The 20,599-nt window shown below is 37.1% G+C and overlaps 2 protein-coding genes across 2 annotated transcripts in view; both read left to right on the top strand.

The window, feature by feature from the left end:
* The first annotated feature begins 2,090 nt into the window (after window positions 1-2,090).
* On the top strand, window positions 2,091-5,221 carry LOC140960445 (uncharacterized). The gene is made up of 7 exons (XM_073418713.1): window positions 2,091-2,730; window positions 2,857-2,994; window positions 3,109-3,351; window positions 3,899-4,012; window positions 4,205-4,387; window positions 4,477-4,694; window positions 4,794-5,221. Exons 1-7 carry the CDS (start codon window positions 2,137-2,139, stop codon window positions 5,122-5,124), a joined length of 1,821 nt encoding a protein of 606 aa, XP_073274814.1. The 5' UTR covers window positions 2,091-2,136; the 3' UTR covers window positions 5,125-5,221.
* A 14,030-nt stretch (window positions 5,222-19,251) lies between these two features.
* Window positions 19,252-20,599, top strand: part of LOC140959312 (uncharacterized) — a 15,198-nt gene continuing 13,850 nt past the window's right edge. Inside the window, exons 1-3 of the mRNA XM_073417175.1 lie at window positions 19,252-19,347; window positions 19,474-19,611; window positions 19,726-19,968. Of these exons, the coding sequence (XP_073273276.1) occupies window positions 19,252-19,347; window positions 19,474-19,611; window positions 19,726-19,968 (477 nt within the window). The remainder of the gene's footprint in view (window positions 19,348-19,473; window positions 19,612-19,725; window positions 19,969-20,599) is intronic.

Below are 20,599 nucleotides of genomic sequence, written 5' to 3'. Positions count from 1 at the left end.
GTATAGAACAACCAATCATATATATCACAGATATCTAAACAATGATATATGGGATGCAATGCATGTATGTCGTGGAGGTATCGGGTCAAATGCCCATCCACTGAGCACATGTCAGAATCAAACGAATCGCTATCAAATCAATGCTCGAGCTGGCACACCGGCCTCAATAAGGGATACTCGTATGATAGCGTCGACAAAGCGCCATCAAATCCCAAATCTCATATCCAATCATCGGGGCCACAATTGTCTATGCTTTATGGGTCATATAATACCGGCATAGCGATTGTGTTCACAAACCCCAGAATCCAATCAAATCATATCAGGGTATCCAAGGATCATAGCTCAACGTGCATGTCATGTATCGATGTATGCATCAAACGATGTGTGTTAACAAAACATTTATTTTATACATCGATATCACAATCTCAATGTCATATATGCCACATCAATCAACAAATAAGGCATATAGACACATAATCTCATTCCAATCAATCCAATCAAACCGACATATATCATATAATACAGATACCTGTCGTATGTTACCCGATCGCAACATACCTCAATTCTTCGTTCCAGTTGATGTAGTCTGAAGACATCGGTATAATACTTTATCTACATCAATAACATACTCATTCCAATCAATAACCTAATCAAAAATCATTAATATGAGTTTCAAATATTATTTGAAACTTCAAAAATTCATATCAAATTCAAATCATAATATAATTCAATTCCAACTTCGAATATGAGTTTCTTGTCGGTTATTCTACTACATATAAGAAATTCAACTTCAAATACACGCTATTCCAGCACTTTGATATTTAGAGCTGCTGGAACTAGAAGAAAATTACCTCAGTCAAAAGCCCTCGACGCGACGATCACAAATATATAGTTTGTTTCGCGTTTAGACAGCGTTTCCAAGTCGATTCGGACGAAAGAAAATCGATTTCTCTCGTTTATTATCGAAGCTGCTAAAATGAAATGAAGAAAAAGAAGAAGAAACCTCGTTCTTATCTCCACCGCTTCGGCGCTCGGGCGGTAGAATTCTCGCGCCCAAGCGCGAGACATTCTACCCCCGAGTTTTATTTGTACCGCGCTCGAGCGGTCAAAAACCACCGCTCGGGCGCGGAGTGTTCTGTCCGAGCACAGGTTTAATCCCTCACTGGCGCTCGGGCGCTAATAACCACCGCTCGGGCGCCACATGTTCTGTACCGAGATATTGGTTTTGTACTTATTGGCGTCCGGCTTTTCCACTCGAGCTCTTACAACGTCAATTCATATTCGATACTTATTTTCTCAATTTCATTGTCATGATATACATCATATACGTAATCACATGACAATTTCATAAATTATCGATAATCACACAGGATTTACGATAATACGATACACGGTCCTTACAGAGTTAGACTCGATAGCTTATCCGAAAAATATGATCGGGTTGGGTTAGGTTCGGGTCAACTGAGGTTGACCCGAGTTGAATCGAAAATTTGAAATTTTTTTAAAAAATATAATTAATAAATAATTCCAATATTTTTATATATTGTATGTCGTAAAAAATATTTATTGTATATTTATATCATAAATTTTTCATATTTTAATATTTATTTTGAACATTTTTTATTCTTTAAACAATTGTGTATTTGATTTAGGAGTAGGTCTCTTGTGAGACGGTCTCATTAATCTTTATTTGTGAGATAAGTCAACTCTACCGATATTCACAATAAAAAGTAATACTCTTAGCATAAAAAGTAATATTTTTTCATGGATGCTCTCACAAAATACGACCTGTGAGGCCGTCTCACACAAGTTTTTGTCTTAATTTATTAAATATATTTTATTTTTCTACAATTATATTTTAAAATTTAAATCATATATATGTGTGAGATTTTGTTATTATATGTTTAATTAAATTTTTATTTTTAAAAAAATAAAAATCGGATTGATCGAAATGATCAAGTTGATTCAAGTTCGAATTCGAGTTTAATATTTTCATATTAGCTCGGATTCAAATTAGATTCGAGTGAAACCATTTTTAAATAATACTATCTATCATTCATTCATACCCATCCTACCTAATTGACATAGCTCTCTATATTGTCTTCTCCGGCTCAGCCTGGCACCTCTTCAACCCCAATGGCGCATCTAAGCCTGCAGCGCCGGTACTCCGTTTCTTCCTCCTCCTCGTATATTTCGCCACAAACGCCCTCCTTCAGAACCCATAAACTCTTCCCAATACCAAAACACCTCCTAAACCTCCGAAAAACCTCCGTTTCCATATCCTTTTCCTTTCCCGCTGCCATAATATATTTTCTGAACAATCAAAAGGTTTCCACTCAAGCTTCTTCCTTTTCTTTTCAAGAAGAGGAAGAAGGTGAAAATCGTTTAGAAGAAGTAAGAGAAGCTATCAGCGAGTATTTGGAAGAAGTTGGAGCTTCTAGAGATGACGCCTCTGTTATTTCTTCAAGCTGCCCTGGTTATTTGAACTCTTTGATTGAATCCATTGATGATCTCGACGATTGGAATTCATGGGCCGCCGCTGATTTCACTCAAGAAATTGTTTCTGCGAATGTTTTGGAGTTCAAGAAGAAAGTTCGCCAAATGGCGAAGCGAAAAGGCGACAGGGGTGCTCTTCCCTTTTTGGAGAGCCTTGGTCTTTCTCTCTCTTCCGCTACCAACTTAGCCCGCTATCTTTTCGCTTCGCATACTCTTCCCCAGCTCATTCACAAGGTATTTTAATTCATATGATTCTTGTTAATCTATGTACGCAATATTATCCGAACAGGTTACTCCTTGTTTTTGGCCGTCAAGATGTCTTTTCCTTCCCCTCATGTTGCGTTGTTCCTGTGATTATAGGTTAAGTTTGTGAAGAAAATATTATTTTCTGGCAGTGATGATCTTGGGGTTACTGGGAAAAATGCTCTGCGCATGATGGCAACCCTCTCCATCCCCGCTGATGAGGATGTGCAACAAACTTTGGCATTCTTTGAGAAGGTTAGAACATCGATTGAGTATTAACTAACACCCCTATTTTCTTGATTTCTTTAGTTATAAAGTTTATATGTAGCTCTATGTATAATGGGAATGTGGTGCTTTCTCCTATTGTAGATTCAAGCAAGGCGTGGAGGTTTGAATCTTTTAGGTTCCAATGCCTGCTTCCCGTATTTTATTGAAACATTTCCATGCCTTCTATTTCTACCCCTAGAGTCGCGCATACAGTCTATTATGAAGTTCTTGGAAGATATTGGAGTCCCCAAAGGTTACATAAGAAACATTTTTCTGTTATTTCCTCCCATCTTATCGTATGACATTGACAAGGACATTAAACCAAGACTCCAGTCATATGCGAAGGTATAATCCCTTCATTTTTGTAATGCATTCAAGATTGCATACCTGCAATTCTCTTTTTATTTGTAGAACGGATCATACCAATCTATAGTTGAAAAATGTGGTGATCTCTATCTACCTTCATTAGCTTAAAACCGTAATTCTCATTAATAATATTTCTAAAATTGAGTGTTTGAACTTGGCACCATACTTTGTCCTCGTAAACATTCAGTTTTAGAGTTATAGGGGAGGACCAGGGATAAAGCACTACTTAAAGATTACATAATGCCAACAATTCTACGAGCTTCAGATGGTTGACTACCCAAGATTGATTAACAACTTCTGCTGATTAGGCCTCAGGGATAAAACCAGTGGCAAAGTGGTTTGAAACATTTCTATTTGAGGCAACTTTTGTGTCTTTTGTAAGAATGTGTAATAGAAAACGCTGGATGTCTTCCTGTCTATTTGTTTCTTACATTTCTTGTACGTTTTTAATGGATCATTGTTGGTAGATTTTTTGTTTTGATCTTAGAAACTAATAATTTTTCTTTCGGGGCGTCTTGTCTTGTAGGTTGGTGTAAAAGATTGTGATCTTGGCAAGATGCTGGTGAAGTATCCCTGGATTCTTTCAACTAGTATTCTGGAGAACTTTCAGAAATTCATAGACTTCTTTGATGGGGAGAAGGTAACCGCCATTAGCAGATAAGTTCTATCTATCACCTATATAGCTGTGAGTTGTTGTGGTGTCGTTGCTATGTAAATGATGTACCTGTCGTAAATAAGCAAATTTGAATGGGTTGGTTCCTACATTCCTTCAATGCAGAGTCTTGCTTCTTAACATTTGTTGACAAGTTATAGATTTTCAATTCTTTTTCAGGTTCCAAAGATCTGTTCGTCAAATGCAGTAAAAAATTGGCCCCTTATTTTGTGTTGTTCTGTGAACAAGTTGAACTGGATGGTGCATCAGTTCAATGAAATGGGAATAAGCAATAAGAAGTTTGGCCAAATTATTGTTACAAGTCCACAGCTATTGCTTCGCAAGCCCCAGGAAATTACTCAGGTTGGTTAAATTCTTCTAGGAACTGCTTTGGATTGAAGCTTCTTGACAATTAAAATGGTGCATTTTGTTTACTTTGACTTGACAACCAGGTGATATCCTTCTTCAAAGATGTCGGGCTGGATGAGGACGCCATTGCTCGTACACTTGGTCGTTGTCCCGAAATTTTTGCTGCAAGCACAGACAAAACTCTCAAGAAGAAGCTGGAATTCCTCTCCAGTGTCGGAATTTCCAAAACCTACCTTCCAAGGGTTATTAGAAAATATCCGGAACTGTTTGTTTGTGATGTTGACCGAGCATTACTTCCTAGGTAAAGATGCTACATTTTTTTGTGTTCCTGATAACAGTAGCCAATTATTATGTTCGAACTTTTCTGTGACATTTTTTTTTCCTAAAATTCTTGTTACAGAATGCGATACCTGAAGAAGATTGGGCTGTCTATGAAGGATATCAGATCAATGGTGAGCAGGTTTTCACCATTGCTCGGTTACAGTGTAGAACAAGTTTTGCAACCCAAAATAGAATTCTTAGTGAACACCATGGGATTCCCTTTAAGTGAAGTGGTCGAATATCCAAGATACTTCAGCTACTCGTTGGATAAGAGGATAAAACCCAGATATTGGGTTCTAAAAGGTAGGAACATCGAATTTAACTTGAAGGATATGTTAGGTAAGAATGACGAGGAATTCGCTGCTGAATATTTAGGTGTGGCGGAGATGCTTGTTCCTCCTCCCTCTTGACAAAAGCTTTTTGTGCCGGAGCATTATTTTGGTGATTCAAATGTTCTACTGCACTAATATCCTGAATGCTCGTGTAAGGTTCAAAATTAAGTCGATGTAATCCAACTGCATGCAAATATAGGGAATATGAAAAATGGTTAATTAAATGATTTTAATTGCTAAATTGATTATGTGACATATTGATATAATGTTTTAGTAGTTTTTCTACTAACATGCATTAAAATGTATTTTTAAGGGTTATTCGAGTTGCGATCGAAGAATGGAGACTGATGACTGAAAAATGGAAAATGTTTTTATTAAATAATTGTTTTTAATTATTCAAAATATGATTGATGTTTTTTCTTATTTTTTAAAATAAAAAGGTTTTGAGATGATTTTATACTCCGGAACGTAAATTTTATCGGTATGGATTTTCAAAAAAAATACGAACGTGTTAGCAACTCGACTAGTAAATTCACAAATTTTTCTACTCAAAATAATTTTTAATATTTCAATTTAGCTCAATGGACTTAATTAACCTCCTTAATGAGCCTAAGCTTTATTAATGGATTAATTAAGTATACAATATACAAATTTCACCTCATAAACCTTCTTAACCCCACGCCCCACTCCCCAATTCAATACAAACTTTCTCTCCAACAAATCACACGGCACACACATCAAACTTCAAGAGAAAATTCGAAAGTTGCAAAGATATTCAAGCCAAGATTGTTCGTCTTCGTTCTTCGCAATCGTCAACGTTTATTCGTGCGTAAAATACGCAAAGGCATGCCATATTCTTCCCTTCAAACATCTATCACACCATAGTAATTGTCTAAGCATATTTTGAAGGAGAACATGGCACACAATTTGTTATTTTCGTAACTATATGCTTATATGTTCTAAACTTGTGATTTTTTATTCTAAAAACATGTTTCTATGTTGTCAAAGGGCTGCCATGTCTAGGGGATTGATCAGGGATGTTTTACACGAGTTTTAGAGTCCTAGAACACAACCAAAACGCTGCACAAATGCGAAGAACGAAAGCTAGAACTGATCATGTATATGTGTGTCTTGAAGGCTCGGTTAAGGGGAGACTTGGTGCATGGCTTGGCTTGGCTAGACCAGGGCTGGGCTAGGGAGGAGTCCTAGCAAACTAGGACTCCCACCCGAGAAGAACAAGTGCAGCGCACTTGATGTGCAGCCGCGCAGGATGAGCACGGCTCGGCCCGGGAGCTTCAGGATGGGCTATGGTGGTTCACTAGGGTCCTAGGAAGGTGCAGAAGGGGTTGGTTCAGGGTCTGGCTCGATGGCTAGGTCCTAGGCGCGAGATTGAGGTGTCCATGCCAAGTGGGATTCTCGGCCACATCTTGCACTTGGGGGTGTGGCTTCGGTTTCGAGCTAGGGGTCGAGTCCTTGGGTGCTTAGGGTCCAGGGGGAGGCTGGCTCGTGGTTGGCTCGTGAGGGCTCGAGCTTGGCTTGATGAAAAAGCTAGATGGCTCGAGAGTGGCTTAGTCGAGGACCTAGGGTTTTCTTTGTGAAAATAAAATCAAAACATGGCTAACGGGGGTCGAGTCATGGTTCACGAGGGCCAAATAATTATTAAAAGTCTAATTTTTGAATTTTGGAATTTTATATTAAAGTTTGAAATTTTTCGGTATTAAAACGTCTTAAAACGAATAATTAAAGATTAATTAAAAAGTCTAGTATTTAAGCTAAATATAATTATGAGAAAATTAATTTAAGCTTCAATAATTATTTGGGACATGTTAGAGTCCATGAAATTAAGAAAATGTCAAAAACGTGAAATTTTATGTTTAGGAGTAAAACGGTAATTTTACATCCTGAAATTAGTAAACGTCATGACAGTGTCCCGAATGCTGTTTTATATGCTAATATGATTATTTTCAATGAATATGAATGTTTATGAACTTTTATATGTTAAAATATGATTTTTAAATGTTTATTGATTTTTATGGTTTAATATGGACATTTAAAAAGTATGTTGCATGCTTGGTTTAAAAGAAAAACGAATATTTTATGCATGTTTTTATTAAGTGATAAAAATACGAAATGTTAATTGATCTGAAGGGATTTAGACTAATACGATGATATGTTAGAGATATCGTGAAGGTGAAGGCCCAGTGGGAGCCCGACGATCGTGATTCCATGGATACGAATACGATGATATGTTAATACGTTGGCCAATGCTCAATTGACGGGTGAGAGTGTCGATGATGTCCCCGCCGCCCAGTACTGTGGTAAGATGTAGATGGATCCATCGCCCAATACGAATACGAATACGAGTCACAATCACGATCTGAATTCAACGAACACGAATCTGAATATGCATATGAATATGTTTATGATGAATATGAATATGTTGAGATGAAAATGTTTATGAAAATGTTCACAAAAATGTTTATGTTTAAAGTTTAGGCATTATTAAGAAAATGTTATTTTAAGTACAAGTATTTTTCACTGTTGTATGTGATCTGTATATGTATTATGTTGTTATCAAGAATATGATGTGTTGAGTCTTTAGACTCACTAGGTGTCATTGATGCAGGAGATTATGATAATAATGGTAATGGAGGTCTTGATGCCTGATCTGACTGGATTGAAGGTGCACATGACCCGAGGACCAGCGCTTTTCTATTTTTCCGCACTTATGACTTACGTTTTTGTTTATGATTTAAGATGTTTTTACGACTTTTATTTATGCTTTGTGTGGTTTCTGAGAGGTTTTATTATGAGCTATACTTTTCAAGTTATTTCTTTTTAGGTTTGATAAAACGTTTGACGATTACATGTTTTAACTATTCCCTTTGATTTTCATACTAGTTGGTTGTTTGATTTCAAAAATGGTGCAAAAATATTTTATATATTTGTATGAGTGTTCGGACGATGCAATAGTTTAGGATTTAAAAAAAATTCTAGTATTTTTTAAGCAAAACGAATAACAGACGTTTCAGTTGGTATCAGAGCCATGGTTCTGCAAAGGGTTGTGCCACCATCTGCGCCGAAAAGATCAGTTTTCAAGCCTCAATCTGTAAGTTTACATGCTTTATATGATTTATTATAATGTTACCTGCATGATTACATGAATAATATGTTTACTAGCTTTTTTAGAATATATGCTTTATATGCTTAAATTGCTAAAAATGAATTAGAATATGTTACATGATTAGAAAACTTAGATTTAAATACATGTTGGTTACATTAGAATTTGGAAAACATTCAGATATAATGCCTCCTAGATGCGCTCCTATCGATAGACAGGCAGAGACTACTGAGGATCGTCGTGATGATGCACCCCCACCTCCTAATGGGGATGCTGCTACAAGCGCATTAGAGGAGATGGCTCGTTTTTTTGAACAGCAGTTACAGCAGCAACTGTTATAGCAACAGTTACCGTAGTTATAGCAGGCACTTAGGCCACAGCATGACGTGTATGATCAGTTTCGGAGGCTAGGGCCTAAGGAATTTTCTGACACCACCGATCTCTTTGTTGCTGAGGCTTGAATTCATGCACTCGAAGTGCACTTTCGTTATATGAATATGGGAGATGTTGATCGTGTGAGGTGTGCCACTTACCTGTTTAGGGATGATGCTTTTTTATGGTGGGAAGGAGTCGAGCATGGTGTTAATCTTGCTACACTTACTTGGGCTCGATTAAAGGAGATATTCTACGAGAAATATTTTACTGCTGATGTTAGATGGCGATTGAAGAGGGAATTTATGACTCTCCGTCAGGAAGATGCTTCTGTTGCTGAATTTGTGAAGAAATTTGATAAGGGTTGTCATTTTGTACCCCTTATTGCGAGGGATGCTGCAGAGAAGCTTAGACACTTCATGGATGGTCTACGACCTACCATACGAAATAATGTGATGATAATGCGTCCTTTTGATTATGCTACTGCTACTACTTATGCATTTCAAGCTGAAAATTCTTTAAAAGACATTGAGTTTGAGATGCAGCGCAAGAGAGAGAAACATCAAACTAATAACCAGCCAAACAAGAAGTCATATATGGGTCCTCCTAGACCTCAAGGGCCTCAAAAGCCCAAAGGTTAAGTCAAGAAGCAAGGACCGCAAAAGCCGCCACAACCTGCAGCACCAAAACCTGCAGAGGGACTACCATGCAAGAAATGCAATCGCCTGCGTTATGGTCAGCGCGTGTGGGGAACTACTAAGTGCTTCATATGCCAGGAAGAAGGGCACAAGGCTGCTGATTGCCCGAAGAAGAATGCACCTACTGTGGGGAGAGCATATGTTATGAATGCAGAGGAAGCGGAGAAGGAGCCAGACACGACTCTTATCCCGGGTAACCTAGTAATTTAACATTTTTATATTGCTTTTATTGCATGAAATGTTAAATTGGTTATTAGATTTGGATTTGGAACAAGATTAACTTACTGAAAATTAGGTTGCATGCTCTACCTTAGTTGGAATTAAGATATGATTTTAGAAACCATAGAATTGGTATTAATTTTGTGCCTTAATTTATGCAAAGGATGAAATAATTCCAAATAAAAAGTTTTATGGCCAAAAATTAAAGAACAATCATAATTAAAGGTTTCTAATTCTTTGAGGGGTCTAAGTGAAATTTTTGAAAGTTAAAGGACTTAGATGTGATTATCGAAAAGATAAGGGACTTGGTGGAAATTATCGAAAAAGATAAAGGACTTAAAATTCAATTACCGAATTCGTAAGGATCAAAAATGTAATTTTCGAAATTTAAGTGACCAAAAAGTAAAATTTTGAAAATATAAGGATCAAATTGCAATTATTCAAAAAATTTGGAGACTAAAATGCAAATTTTGAAAAATTGAAGGGCTGAAATGCAATTTTTCAAAAAATGCTTAAGTTCAACGCGTAATCTTCATGTAATTTTGGGAAATTAACGATAGAAATTCCTTAAGCTTCAACACGAAAAGATTCAAAAGACATTTTCACCATAGGGAGGATTATCATTCAAGGTGTAGCTACCTATGCACGCTAGATTCAGGAGCTACACATTCGTTCATATCTGAAACTTTTATCAAGCGAATGAATATTATTCCTGAGGATATGGGTTTGAGTTTCAAAGTTTCTATTCTTTCCGGTGATCTAATGCTCACTTCTAAAATCGTCAAGATTCTGGAGCTTTGTTTATTCAAAGATGTGGTACGGGCATATCTTGTTGTACTTCCTATGCCCGAATTTGATATCATACTTGGTATGGATTGGTTATCAGCAAATGGAGCTTTGATTGATTTTCGCCAGCGATCAGTGTCTATTCAACCACCTAGTGGTAAATCTTTTGTATTTGAGGCGACGAGAAACAAGCAAATGCCGCACATTATCTCTTGTCTTTGCGCGAGGAAGCTTATTAGACGTGGATGCCAAGATTTTTTAGCATGAGTCACTACCGCACATGCTCCTATCAGTCAGAAATTATAAGATGTTGATATTGTCAAAGATTTTCCTAGTGTCTTTCCCGAAAACGTTTCTGGCATGCCACCCGATCGTGAGGTTGAATTCTCGATTGAACTAATGCCGGGCACATTACATGAAACGTCTGCTTAATCATTTTCTTAAAAAATACAATAATTTTTTTTTAAAACCTCTTCATAATTTCGACCATTACATATACAAAAAATACTTTTGCCATCCTTTTAAAATAAAACGACCCACTAAAAATTAAAAATCCAAAGGAAAATATTTTGCAAACGTTTTACCAACCTAAAAGTATTTTTTGAAAAGTATAGCTCATACTATAACTGAGACGTCCTACCCTTTTTATTGCTTTAAAACTACTAGAAATTTTTTTTTCCTCTATGATTTTCGGCTTTTCCAAAATAGTTTTATAAAATATTTTTCTCTTTTAAAATAAAATACCAACCATCTAGCATTTTAAAAATCAAGTGCAATAGTCATAAAATGAAATCGTCGCATGTTTACCAAACCTCAAAGCAATAAGTTTGAAAAGTATAGCCCATAATAAACCTCTCAAAAACATAAATAAATAGTCTTAAAAATCTTTAATCATAAATCATGAGTCAAAAGTCATAATGCGGAATAATAGAAGCGTTTGTCCTCGGGTTGTGTGCGCCTTCAGTCCAGTCCAATCACCCATCAAGGCCTCCCTCAACCTCACCTGCATCCACCACACCTAGTGAGTCTAAAGACTCAACACACCATAATCTTTATAACAAATAATACGTATAAAATCACATGCAACAGTGAAAATACTTTTAGGTAAAAATAACATTTCATGTCATGCATAAATAAATCTTAATCTTTTCCCTCTTTCCTTATCATAAAAACATTTTAGCATGATCATAAACATTTTCCTTTTCCTTTTCCTTTGTTGAAATCGTTAATTGTGACTTTCCTGATCATGATCATAAGAGTCGATGGACCCATCTACATGTAACCACAGTACTGGGCGGCGGGGAACACCAGCAACACTCTCACCGGTCAACTGGGCCCTGGCCTATCATTATTCGAATAGAAATACGATCGTCGGGGTTCCCTCTGGGCCTTTTTCCCATAAATGGGCTCCCTCTGGGGCCTTTTCCCCTCACGATATTCCCACTCTTACCGTTACCACATAACCGTTACCACATATTCGCAATGATGGAAACACGATCGTCGGGCTCCCACTGGGACCATCACCCTCACGACATCGCCATCATTAACGAATTAATCACAATTACTTCACTTCCTTCAACGTTTTACATTTGCATCACTTTATAAAATCATGCATAACATAACATTTTTTTCTTTTTGAAACCAAGCATGCAACATATATTTTAAATGTCTTCCTTAAATCATAAAAATCCCTTAGACATTTAAAAATCATAATTTAATCATGAACATTTCATAAACATTTAAAAATAATCATAATATCATAAAAATAGCATTTAGGGCACTTCCATGACGTTTACAAATTTCTAGGTGTAAAAAGACCGTTTTCCCCTAGACTTAAAATTCCTCGATTTTGACTTTTTCTTGAATTCATTGACTCTAACATGTCCAAAATAATTATTTAAGCTTAAATTAATTTTCCCATAATTTTATTTAGCTTAAATATTAGACTTTTTTATTTATCATTAATTAATTATTTTGACGGTGTTTAAATCTCGAAAAATCCCAAACTTTAATATAAAATTCCTAAATTAAAAACTTAGACTTATAATAATTATTTAAGCTTAAAACTAATTTTTCATAATTTTATAAGGCTTAAAACTAGACTTTTCAATTAACTCGTTAATTAGCGTTTCGTGCGACGATTAAATCCCGAATAAATCCAAAACTCGTTATTTTGATCCCAAATTTTTAAAATAGCATTTTTTTGATTTATTATACCCTTTCAAGTCATGAGCCACCCCCGTGGACCCATGGAATCAATTTTAGCCATATAATTTTTGAAATTGACACCCTAACGAACCCACCGAGCCATCTCCCAATTTACTCGAGCCACGCCCAAGCCACCTTGAACCAAAACCTAGCCAACTCACCTAGGGACCCTATTGACCAAGCCCAGCCCCAAAAAAAAGCCCCTAGCTCGCAAAAACTCCCTGGAACCGAGACCCAAAATCTGCACATGTGTGTGTGTGGTGTTCTAGTTGCACTAGGACTCCTAGCTACCCTAGGACACTTCCAAACAAGCCCCCACCGAGCCAACCTCACCCTAACGAACCCTGGACCACGCCCAGACCCGACCCAAGCCTAGCCCAGCCCCTGACCCAAGCAGCGAAGCTTCTGAATCAAGAACAGCAACCTGCGCTTTCCTAGCTCCTCTTCATGTTGCTGCTGCCATCTAAGCGTGGAGGCTTCTACCCCAGCCACCACCGAGCCCAGCCCTTCCTAACCCTCCCTGGACTGCCTTGAGCCACTGCTTGACCCAGCCCAGGCCCTTGAACCGTGCCGCGAACCTCCTGTCCGAGCACAGCAACCGCGCGCTGTCATCCCAGGCGCAAGGAATTAACTTCGCGTGGGACCCTTGCTCTAGCCACTACCAAGTCCTGTCCCTTCCTACCTCTCTCTGGACCCTCCTGAGGTACTATCCAGACCACCCGGCCCAGCCCCTACCAAGCCACCCCCTGAAATCTCTCGGCCCCTCTTGATCATGCGTGGGAAGAGTCCTTTCTCTCAAGGACTCTTCTCCAGCCACTTAGCGCTAGTCCTAGCCCTCCGAGGACCCTTCCTAGGACCTAACCATGACCCCTTGGACCCAACCACAAGACCTGGTTGAGCCATCTTGCCCCATGCACAACCAACCTAACTTTGCACCTTGAAGGTCCCAGACAAAACTCACGGCCCTTTTGTTTCTGTTTTCTTCCTACGATTCCAGCCTATTTTTCTTTATTGTTTATCATGTTTTTGGCTATAAACCATTCCCTAATAATACCCTATCCATGGCAGCCCCTTCAACAAAATAAAAACATGATTTTGGGAAGCCAAAACACAAGTTTAAGACACCTATGCATGTAGTTACGGAAATTCCATCTTGTGTGCCATGTTTTTCATGCAAAACAATTTTAAATAATTACTATGGTGTGAAAGATGAGAAAAAGAAGAAATATGGCGTGCCTTTGCGTTATATACGCACGAATAACCGTTGACGTCGAAGAACGGAGTGAAACCTTGGCTTCTAACCCTTTGAATCTTTCGAAATTCTCTCAAAATAATTGTGTGTGTATCGTGGAAGGGGTGGGGAGAGTTTCAGAAGTGGGGCGTGGGAATTGGGGTGAGGAGTGTAGGGTTTTTAGGTATTTATAATATTAAATAGTTAATTAATTACTAATAAAGCTTTAGGCCTATCAAGCCACAATTAAGCCCATTAGTCTTTAATTAGAATTAAATAAAATATATTAGTAAAGTTTTGGTAAAAATAATTTGTGAATTAAATAGCCGGGTTGTCCAAAAAGTTCGTATTTTAGTTGAAAAACCAACACCGATAAAATTTACGTCCCGACGTATAAAATCACCTCAAAACCCTTTATTTTCAAAAATACTAAAAAGCATCGACCATCTTTTAAATAATTAAAAATAATTATTTAATAAAAACATTTTACATTTATCAGTCCTCGGTCCCCGTTCCTCGATCTTCACTTAAATATTTCTTAAAAATACCATTTTATGCTTGATGACAATCAAAATCTCATTTAACATCTTAACAAGTATGTCACATAATTAATTAGCAATTAAAATCAATTAATTATTCATTTTTCATATTTCCTAGATTTGCATGCAGTTGGATTACGTCGTCTTAATTTTAGACCTTACAATAACCTCTCAAAAACCACTCTTAAATTTTGATAAAAAGTTGTAAAAATATCTTTAATATAATTTAAAATCATAATTCATAACTAGTGCGGAAAACTAGCGTCGGTCATCAGGTTATATGCATCTTCAGTCCAGCAAAGCTAACCATCAAGACCTCCATTAACATATTATCATAATCACCTGCATCCATCACATCTAGTGAGTTTAAAGACTCAACACACAATAATCTTTATAACAACATAATACTTATACATATCACATACAACAGTGAAAAATACTTATACTTAAAATATCATTTTCATGAAGATTCATAAACTTTAAATAAAAATATTTTCATAAGGATGTATAAACTTTAAACATAAACATTTTCATAAACATGTAGAATCATAAATTTTTCATATTATCATAAACGTATCCATATCATCATCAACATATACATATTCATATTCATGTTCATATACATGTTTTGTTGAATTCAGATCGTTGATTGTGACTTTCGTGTTCATATATGTGTTGGGTGATGAATTTATCTACATTTAACTACAGTACTGGGCGACGGGGACACCAGCGACACTCTCACCGGTCAACTGGGTCTTGGCCTATCCGCATAATATGGAAATACGATTGTCGGGGCTCCCTCGAGGGCTTTCTCCCAGAGACGGGCTCCCTCTGGGTCTTTTCCCACGCATGGGCTGCTTCTGGGGCCTTCTCTCGAAAATAGGCTCCCTCTGGGACCTTTTCCCCTCACGTTATCCCAAAGCATATCAACATATACATATCCGTATACAAGAAAATACGATCGTCGGGCTCCCACTGAGACCATAACCCTCACGATATCTCCAACATATTATCGTATTTGTCACAATCTCTTCACGTCCTTCAACATGTTATCATCACATAATAAAAATCATGCATATACGTATCATTTTGATTTTTCGAAACCAAGCATGCTACATGTCTTTTAATTTCCATATTAAATCATAAAAATATATAATCATTTAAACATCATAATTTAACATATAAAAATTCATAGACCTTTAAAACCAACATTTTAACATATAAAAATCTATAAATATTTTAACATACCCAAAATCCATAAACATTTTAAAATAAATATTTTAATATATAAAAATCCATAATAAGCCATAAACGTTTTAAAATAAACATTTTAACATCATACACCTTTAAAGTAAATATTTAAATCATACACATTAAAAATAAACGTTTTGGCATATTAAATCATGAAAACATCCATAAACATTTAAAATATTCATATTAGCATATAAAACAGCATTCATGACACTGCCATGACGTTTACTAATTTGTAGGTGTAAAATCACCGTTTTGCCACTAAACGTAAAATTTCCCATTTTTTACATTTTCTTAATTTCATTGACTCTAACATATCCCAAATAATTATTTAAGCTTACATTAATTTTCTCGTATTTTTATTTAGCTTAATTCGACGACTTTTAGATTAATCTTTAAATATGACGTATTAATGCGTTTTAATCCTGAATTAAACCAAAACTTAATATAAAATTCCCAAATTAAAAACTTAGACTTTTAATAATTATTTGAGCTTAAGTATAATTTTTCATAATTTTAAAAATCTTAAAACTAGGTTTTACAATTATTTCTTTAATTAGCGTTTCATGCAGCGATTAAATCACGGATAAATCCAAAACTCGTTATTTTGATCCCAAATTTTAAACATAGCATTTTTAATATTTAATCTACCCTTCCAAGTCATGATCTACACCCGTGGACCCATGGATTCAATTTTTGTTCTTAAAATCTCGAAATTGACACCTTAATGAATACACCGAGCCATCTCCTAATTTACTCGAGCCACGCCCGAGCCACCTTGAGCCAAACCCGAGCCAACCCATCTAGGAACCCTCTTGCCCAACTCTGACCCTTGGACCTAGCCCTTGGCTCGCTCAAAACCCTGCTGGACAGTAGACCATCTATATGTATTTCTGTGCGTGAGGTGTCCTAGCTGGTGTTAGGTTTCCTAGCTGCCTTAGGACTATACCAGCCCTTAACCACTGAGCACCCACGACCCTTACTGACCCTAGAACAGTCCCAGACCCGAGCCACCCCCAGCCCGAGCCCCTGAGCCAAGCAGCAAGGCGCTGTACATGGACAACACCTGCGCGTCCCCTTATGTGCGCAAGAGTCATACTTTGCGTGGGACTCTTTGTAGCAGCCACCACCGAGCCCTAGCCTCCCTGACCCACTCTGGATCACCCTGAGCCATCTTCTGGACCACCCAACCATCACCTGAACCACCCTAGCCAAGCCCCTAACCCTCCGAAAGTTGCAGCAATCTGCTGCACCAAACGCATGCAAGGGAAGAGTCCTTGTGATCATGGACTCTTCCTAACCACCTAGCCACGGGTCCTAGCCATGCTAGGACCCTACAAGACCCTAGACTAGCCCCTTACGAAGCCCCAACCATCCCTGGCCGAGCCCACCCGCAGCAAACTTCCAGTGTCTATTGTTTCTAACAGAGATCCGAGATTTACGTCATCTTTCTGGAAAAGTCTGCATGCAGCAATGGAGACCAAATTATTATTCAGTACATCATTCCATCCTCAAACTGATGGTCAGTCCGAAAGAATTATTCAAATTTTAGAGGATCTACTGCGAGCCTGTGTGATCGATTTCCAAGACAGTTGAGAACCGAAATTACCTATAGTAGAGTTCACCTACAATAATAGCTATCAATCATTAATCTGGATGGCTCCTTTTGAGGCACTTTATGGAAGAAAATGTAGATCTCCTATTCATTGGGACGAGGTTGGTGAAAGAAGAGACATTGGTCCGGATGTGATTGAAGAGACTGCCAAGCTTGTAGTCAAAATTCGAGATAGAATGAACTGCTCAAAGCCGACATAAGAGTTATGCTGACAAGAGACGAAAGGAGTTAAAGTTTGCAGTGGGCGACCATGTATTTGTGAAAATCGCACCTATGAAAGGTTTAATGCGTTTTGGCAAGAAAGAAAAGCTTAGTCCAAGATTTATAAGTCTATTTGAGATTTTGGAGAGGATTGGAACACTAGCCTATAGAGTGTCATTGCCACCAATGCTTTCTAGAGTTCACAATGTGTTCCATATTTTGATGCTGCGAAAGTAGATGTCGAATCCATCACATGTGCTAAATTATGAACCTCTACAATTGACTCCAAACATTACTTATGAAGAAAGACATTTCCAAATCATGGCAAGGCAAGAAAGAAGACTCCGAAACAAAGTCATTCCAATGGTCAAGGTCAAGTGGCTGAATCACTCGGAATAAAAAGATATATACTTGGGAAACTGAGGAATTGTAAGGTCCAAAATTAAGACGACGTAATCCAACTGCATGCAAATCTAGGGAATATGAAAAATGGTTAATTAAATGATTTTAATTGCTAAATTGATTATGTGACATGTTTATATGATGTTTTAGTATTTTTCCTACTTACATGCATTAAAATGAATTTTTAAAGGTTAATCGAGTTACGATCGAGGAACGGAGACCGATGGCTGAATAATGAAAAATATTTTTATTAAATAATTGTTTTTAATTTTTTAAAATATGATTGATGTTTTTTCTTATTTTTGAAAATAAGGGGGTTTTGTGGTGATTTTATACGTCGAGACGTAAATTTTATCGGTGTGGATTTTCAAAAAAAATACGTATGTGTTAGCAACCCGGCTAATCAATTCACAAACTTTTCTACTCAAAATAATTTTTAATATTCCAATTGGGCTTAATGGGCCTAATTAACCTCCTTAATGGACCTAAGCCTTGTTAGTTGATTAATTAAGTATATAATATACAAATTTCACCCCATAAACCTTCTAACCCCACAGCCCACTCCCCAATTCAGTACAAACTCTTCTCTCCAACAAATCACACGGCACACAAATCAAACTGCAAGAGAAAAATCGAAAGTTGCAAAGATATTCAAGCCAAGGACGTTCGTCGCCATTCTTCGCAATCTTCAACGTTTATTCGTGCGTAAAATACGCAAAGGCACGCCATATTCTTCCCTTCAAACATCTATCACACCATAGTAATTATCTAAGCATATTTTGAAGGAAAACATGGTAACAAAGTTGTTATTTTTGTAACTATATGCATACATGTTCTAAACTTGTGATTTTTGATTCCAAAAACATGTTTCTATGTTGTCAAGGGGATTCCATGGCTATGGGATTGATCAGAGATGTTTTACAAGAGTTTTGGAGTCCTAGAACACAACCAAAACGCTGCACAAACGCGAAGAACTAAAGCTAGAACCGATCATGTATATGTGTGTCTTGAAGGCTCGGTTAAGTGGGAGACTTTGTGCATGGCTTGGCTTGGCTAGACCAGGGCTGGGCTAGGGTCATGCCTAGGTCAAGAGGAGAGTCCTAGCCATGCTAGGACTCGAGTCAAGTTGGCTAGGGAGGATTCCTAGCAAACTAAGACTCCCACCCGAGAAGTACAAGTGCAGCGCACTTGATGTGCAGCCGCGCAAGATGAGCATGGCTCGGCCAAGGGGCTTCAGGATGGGCTATGGTGGTTATTGAAGAGTTAAGTTGGGTTCATTGATTCATTGGATTATTGGTGATGATTTATGATTATTATTGTGATTCTTGTTTGATAAGTGCAATTTATTGTACTTTTATTGCTTGTTTTTAACTTAGAATTTTGTGATTATTGAGCAGGTTTTATGTGATTTGTTGTTGTTTTTGTTGTTGTAGTTTGGAAGCTTAGAATGAGAAATTGGAGTAGTAAAAGTGTTTAATTGGAAAGTGCAAAAGATGAAAATTTCCGAGAATAAACCGCACCCGCGCTAGAAATGGCACCGCACCCGCGGTCCATGAATGAGCATGGGAGTTGAGGACTTTTGTGTTTCTCTCTCTTCCGCTACCAACTTGGCCCGCTATCTTTTCGCTTCGCATACTCTTCCCCAGCTCATTCACAAGGTATTTTAATTCATATGATTCTTGTTAATCTATGTACGCAATATTATCCGAACAGGTTACTCCTTGTTTTTGGCCGTCAAGATGTCTTTTCCTTCCCCTCATGTTGCGTTGTTCCTGTGATTATAGGTTAAGTTTGTGAAGAAAATATTATTTTCTGGCAGTGATGATCTTGGGGTTACTGGGAAAAATGCTCTGCGCATGATGGCAACGCTCTCCATCCCCGCTGATGAGGATGTGCAACAAACTTTGGCATTCTTTGAGAAGGTTAGAACATCGATTGAGTATTAACTAACACCCCTATTTTCTTGATTTCTTTAGTTATAAAGTTTATATGTAGCTCTATGTATAATGGGAATGTGGTGCTTTCTCCTATTGTAGATTCAAGCAAGGCGTGGAGGTTTGAATCTTTTAGGTTCCAATGCCTGCTTCCCGTATTTTATTGAAACATTTCCATGCCTTCTATTTCTACCCCTAGAGTCGCGCATACAGTCTATTATGAAGTTCTTGGAAGATATTGGAGTCCCCAAAGGTTACATAAGAAACATTTTTCTGTTATTTCCTCCCATCTTGTCGTATGACATTGACAAGGACATTAAACCAAGACTCCAGTCATATGCGAAGGTATAATCCCTTCATTTTTGTAATGCATTTGTTTCAATTTCATTATCATATTCATTTTCATTAATACTTGGTTGTTTACATAAATTAAACACATTAAGTTCTAGAGTCATATTTCCAAAAGACAATTTCATTATTCCATTTCGACAATTAATTAAAGCATTTGAAGTTGCTAGAAATGGTCGTCCCAATATTACGGGAATTTCATTATGTACTTCTATTGGTTGTGTATCCAAAACAATAAAATCTACAGGATATATGAATTTATCAACTTGAACCAACACATCTTCTACAATACCTCTAGGTATTTTGATTGACCTATCCGCCAGTAAGAGAGTAACAGAAGTGGGTTTTAATTCTCCTAAATTAAGTTTTTCATAAACTGAATAAGGAAGTAAATTCACACTTGCTCCCAAATCTAACAAAGCTTTTTTAATTTTATTTTCTCCAATAATACATGAAATTGTTGGACAACCAGGATCTTTATATTTTAAACTAGAATTATTTTGAAGAATAGAACTTACTTGTTCAGCCAAGAATGCTTTCTTCTTCACATGCAATTTTCTCTTCACAGTACATAAGTCTTTTAAAAATTTTGCATATGAAGGTACTTGTTTAATAGCATCTAATAATG

This window comes from Primulina huaijiensis, chromosome 15 (assembly GCF_012295235.1).
Source record: "Primulina huaijiensis isolate GDHJ02 chromosome 15, ASM1229523v2, whole genome shotgun sequence".
NCBI lineage: Eukaryota > Viridiplantae > Streptophyta > Magnoliopsida > Lamiales > Gesneriaceae > Primulina > Primulina huaijiensis.
This window is presented reverse-complemented; position numbering and strand designations above follow the sequence as displayed.

Excerpts from the sequence above, each read along its gene's own strand:
- LOC140960445 (XM_073418713.1), top strand. The coding sequence starts at position 2,137 with ATGGCGCATCTAAGCCTGCAGCGCCGGTACTCCGTTTCTTCCTCCTCC. Across the intron at positions 4,013-4,204 it reads ACTTCTTTGATGGGGAGAAG|GTTCCAAAGATCTGTTCGTC; the intron begins GTAACCGCCATT and ends ATTCTTTTTCAG. Across the intron at positions 4,695-4,793 it reads GACCGAGCATTACTTCCTAG|AATGCGATACCTGAAGAAGA; the intron begins GTAAAGATGCTA and ends TTCTTGTTACAG.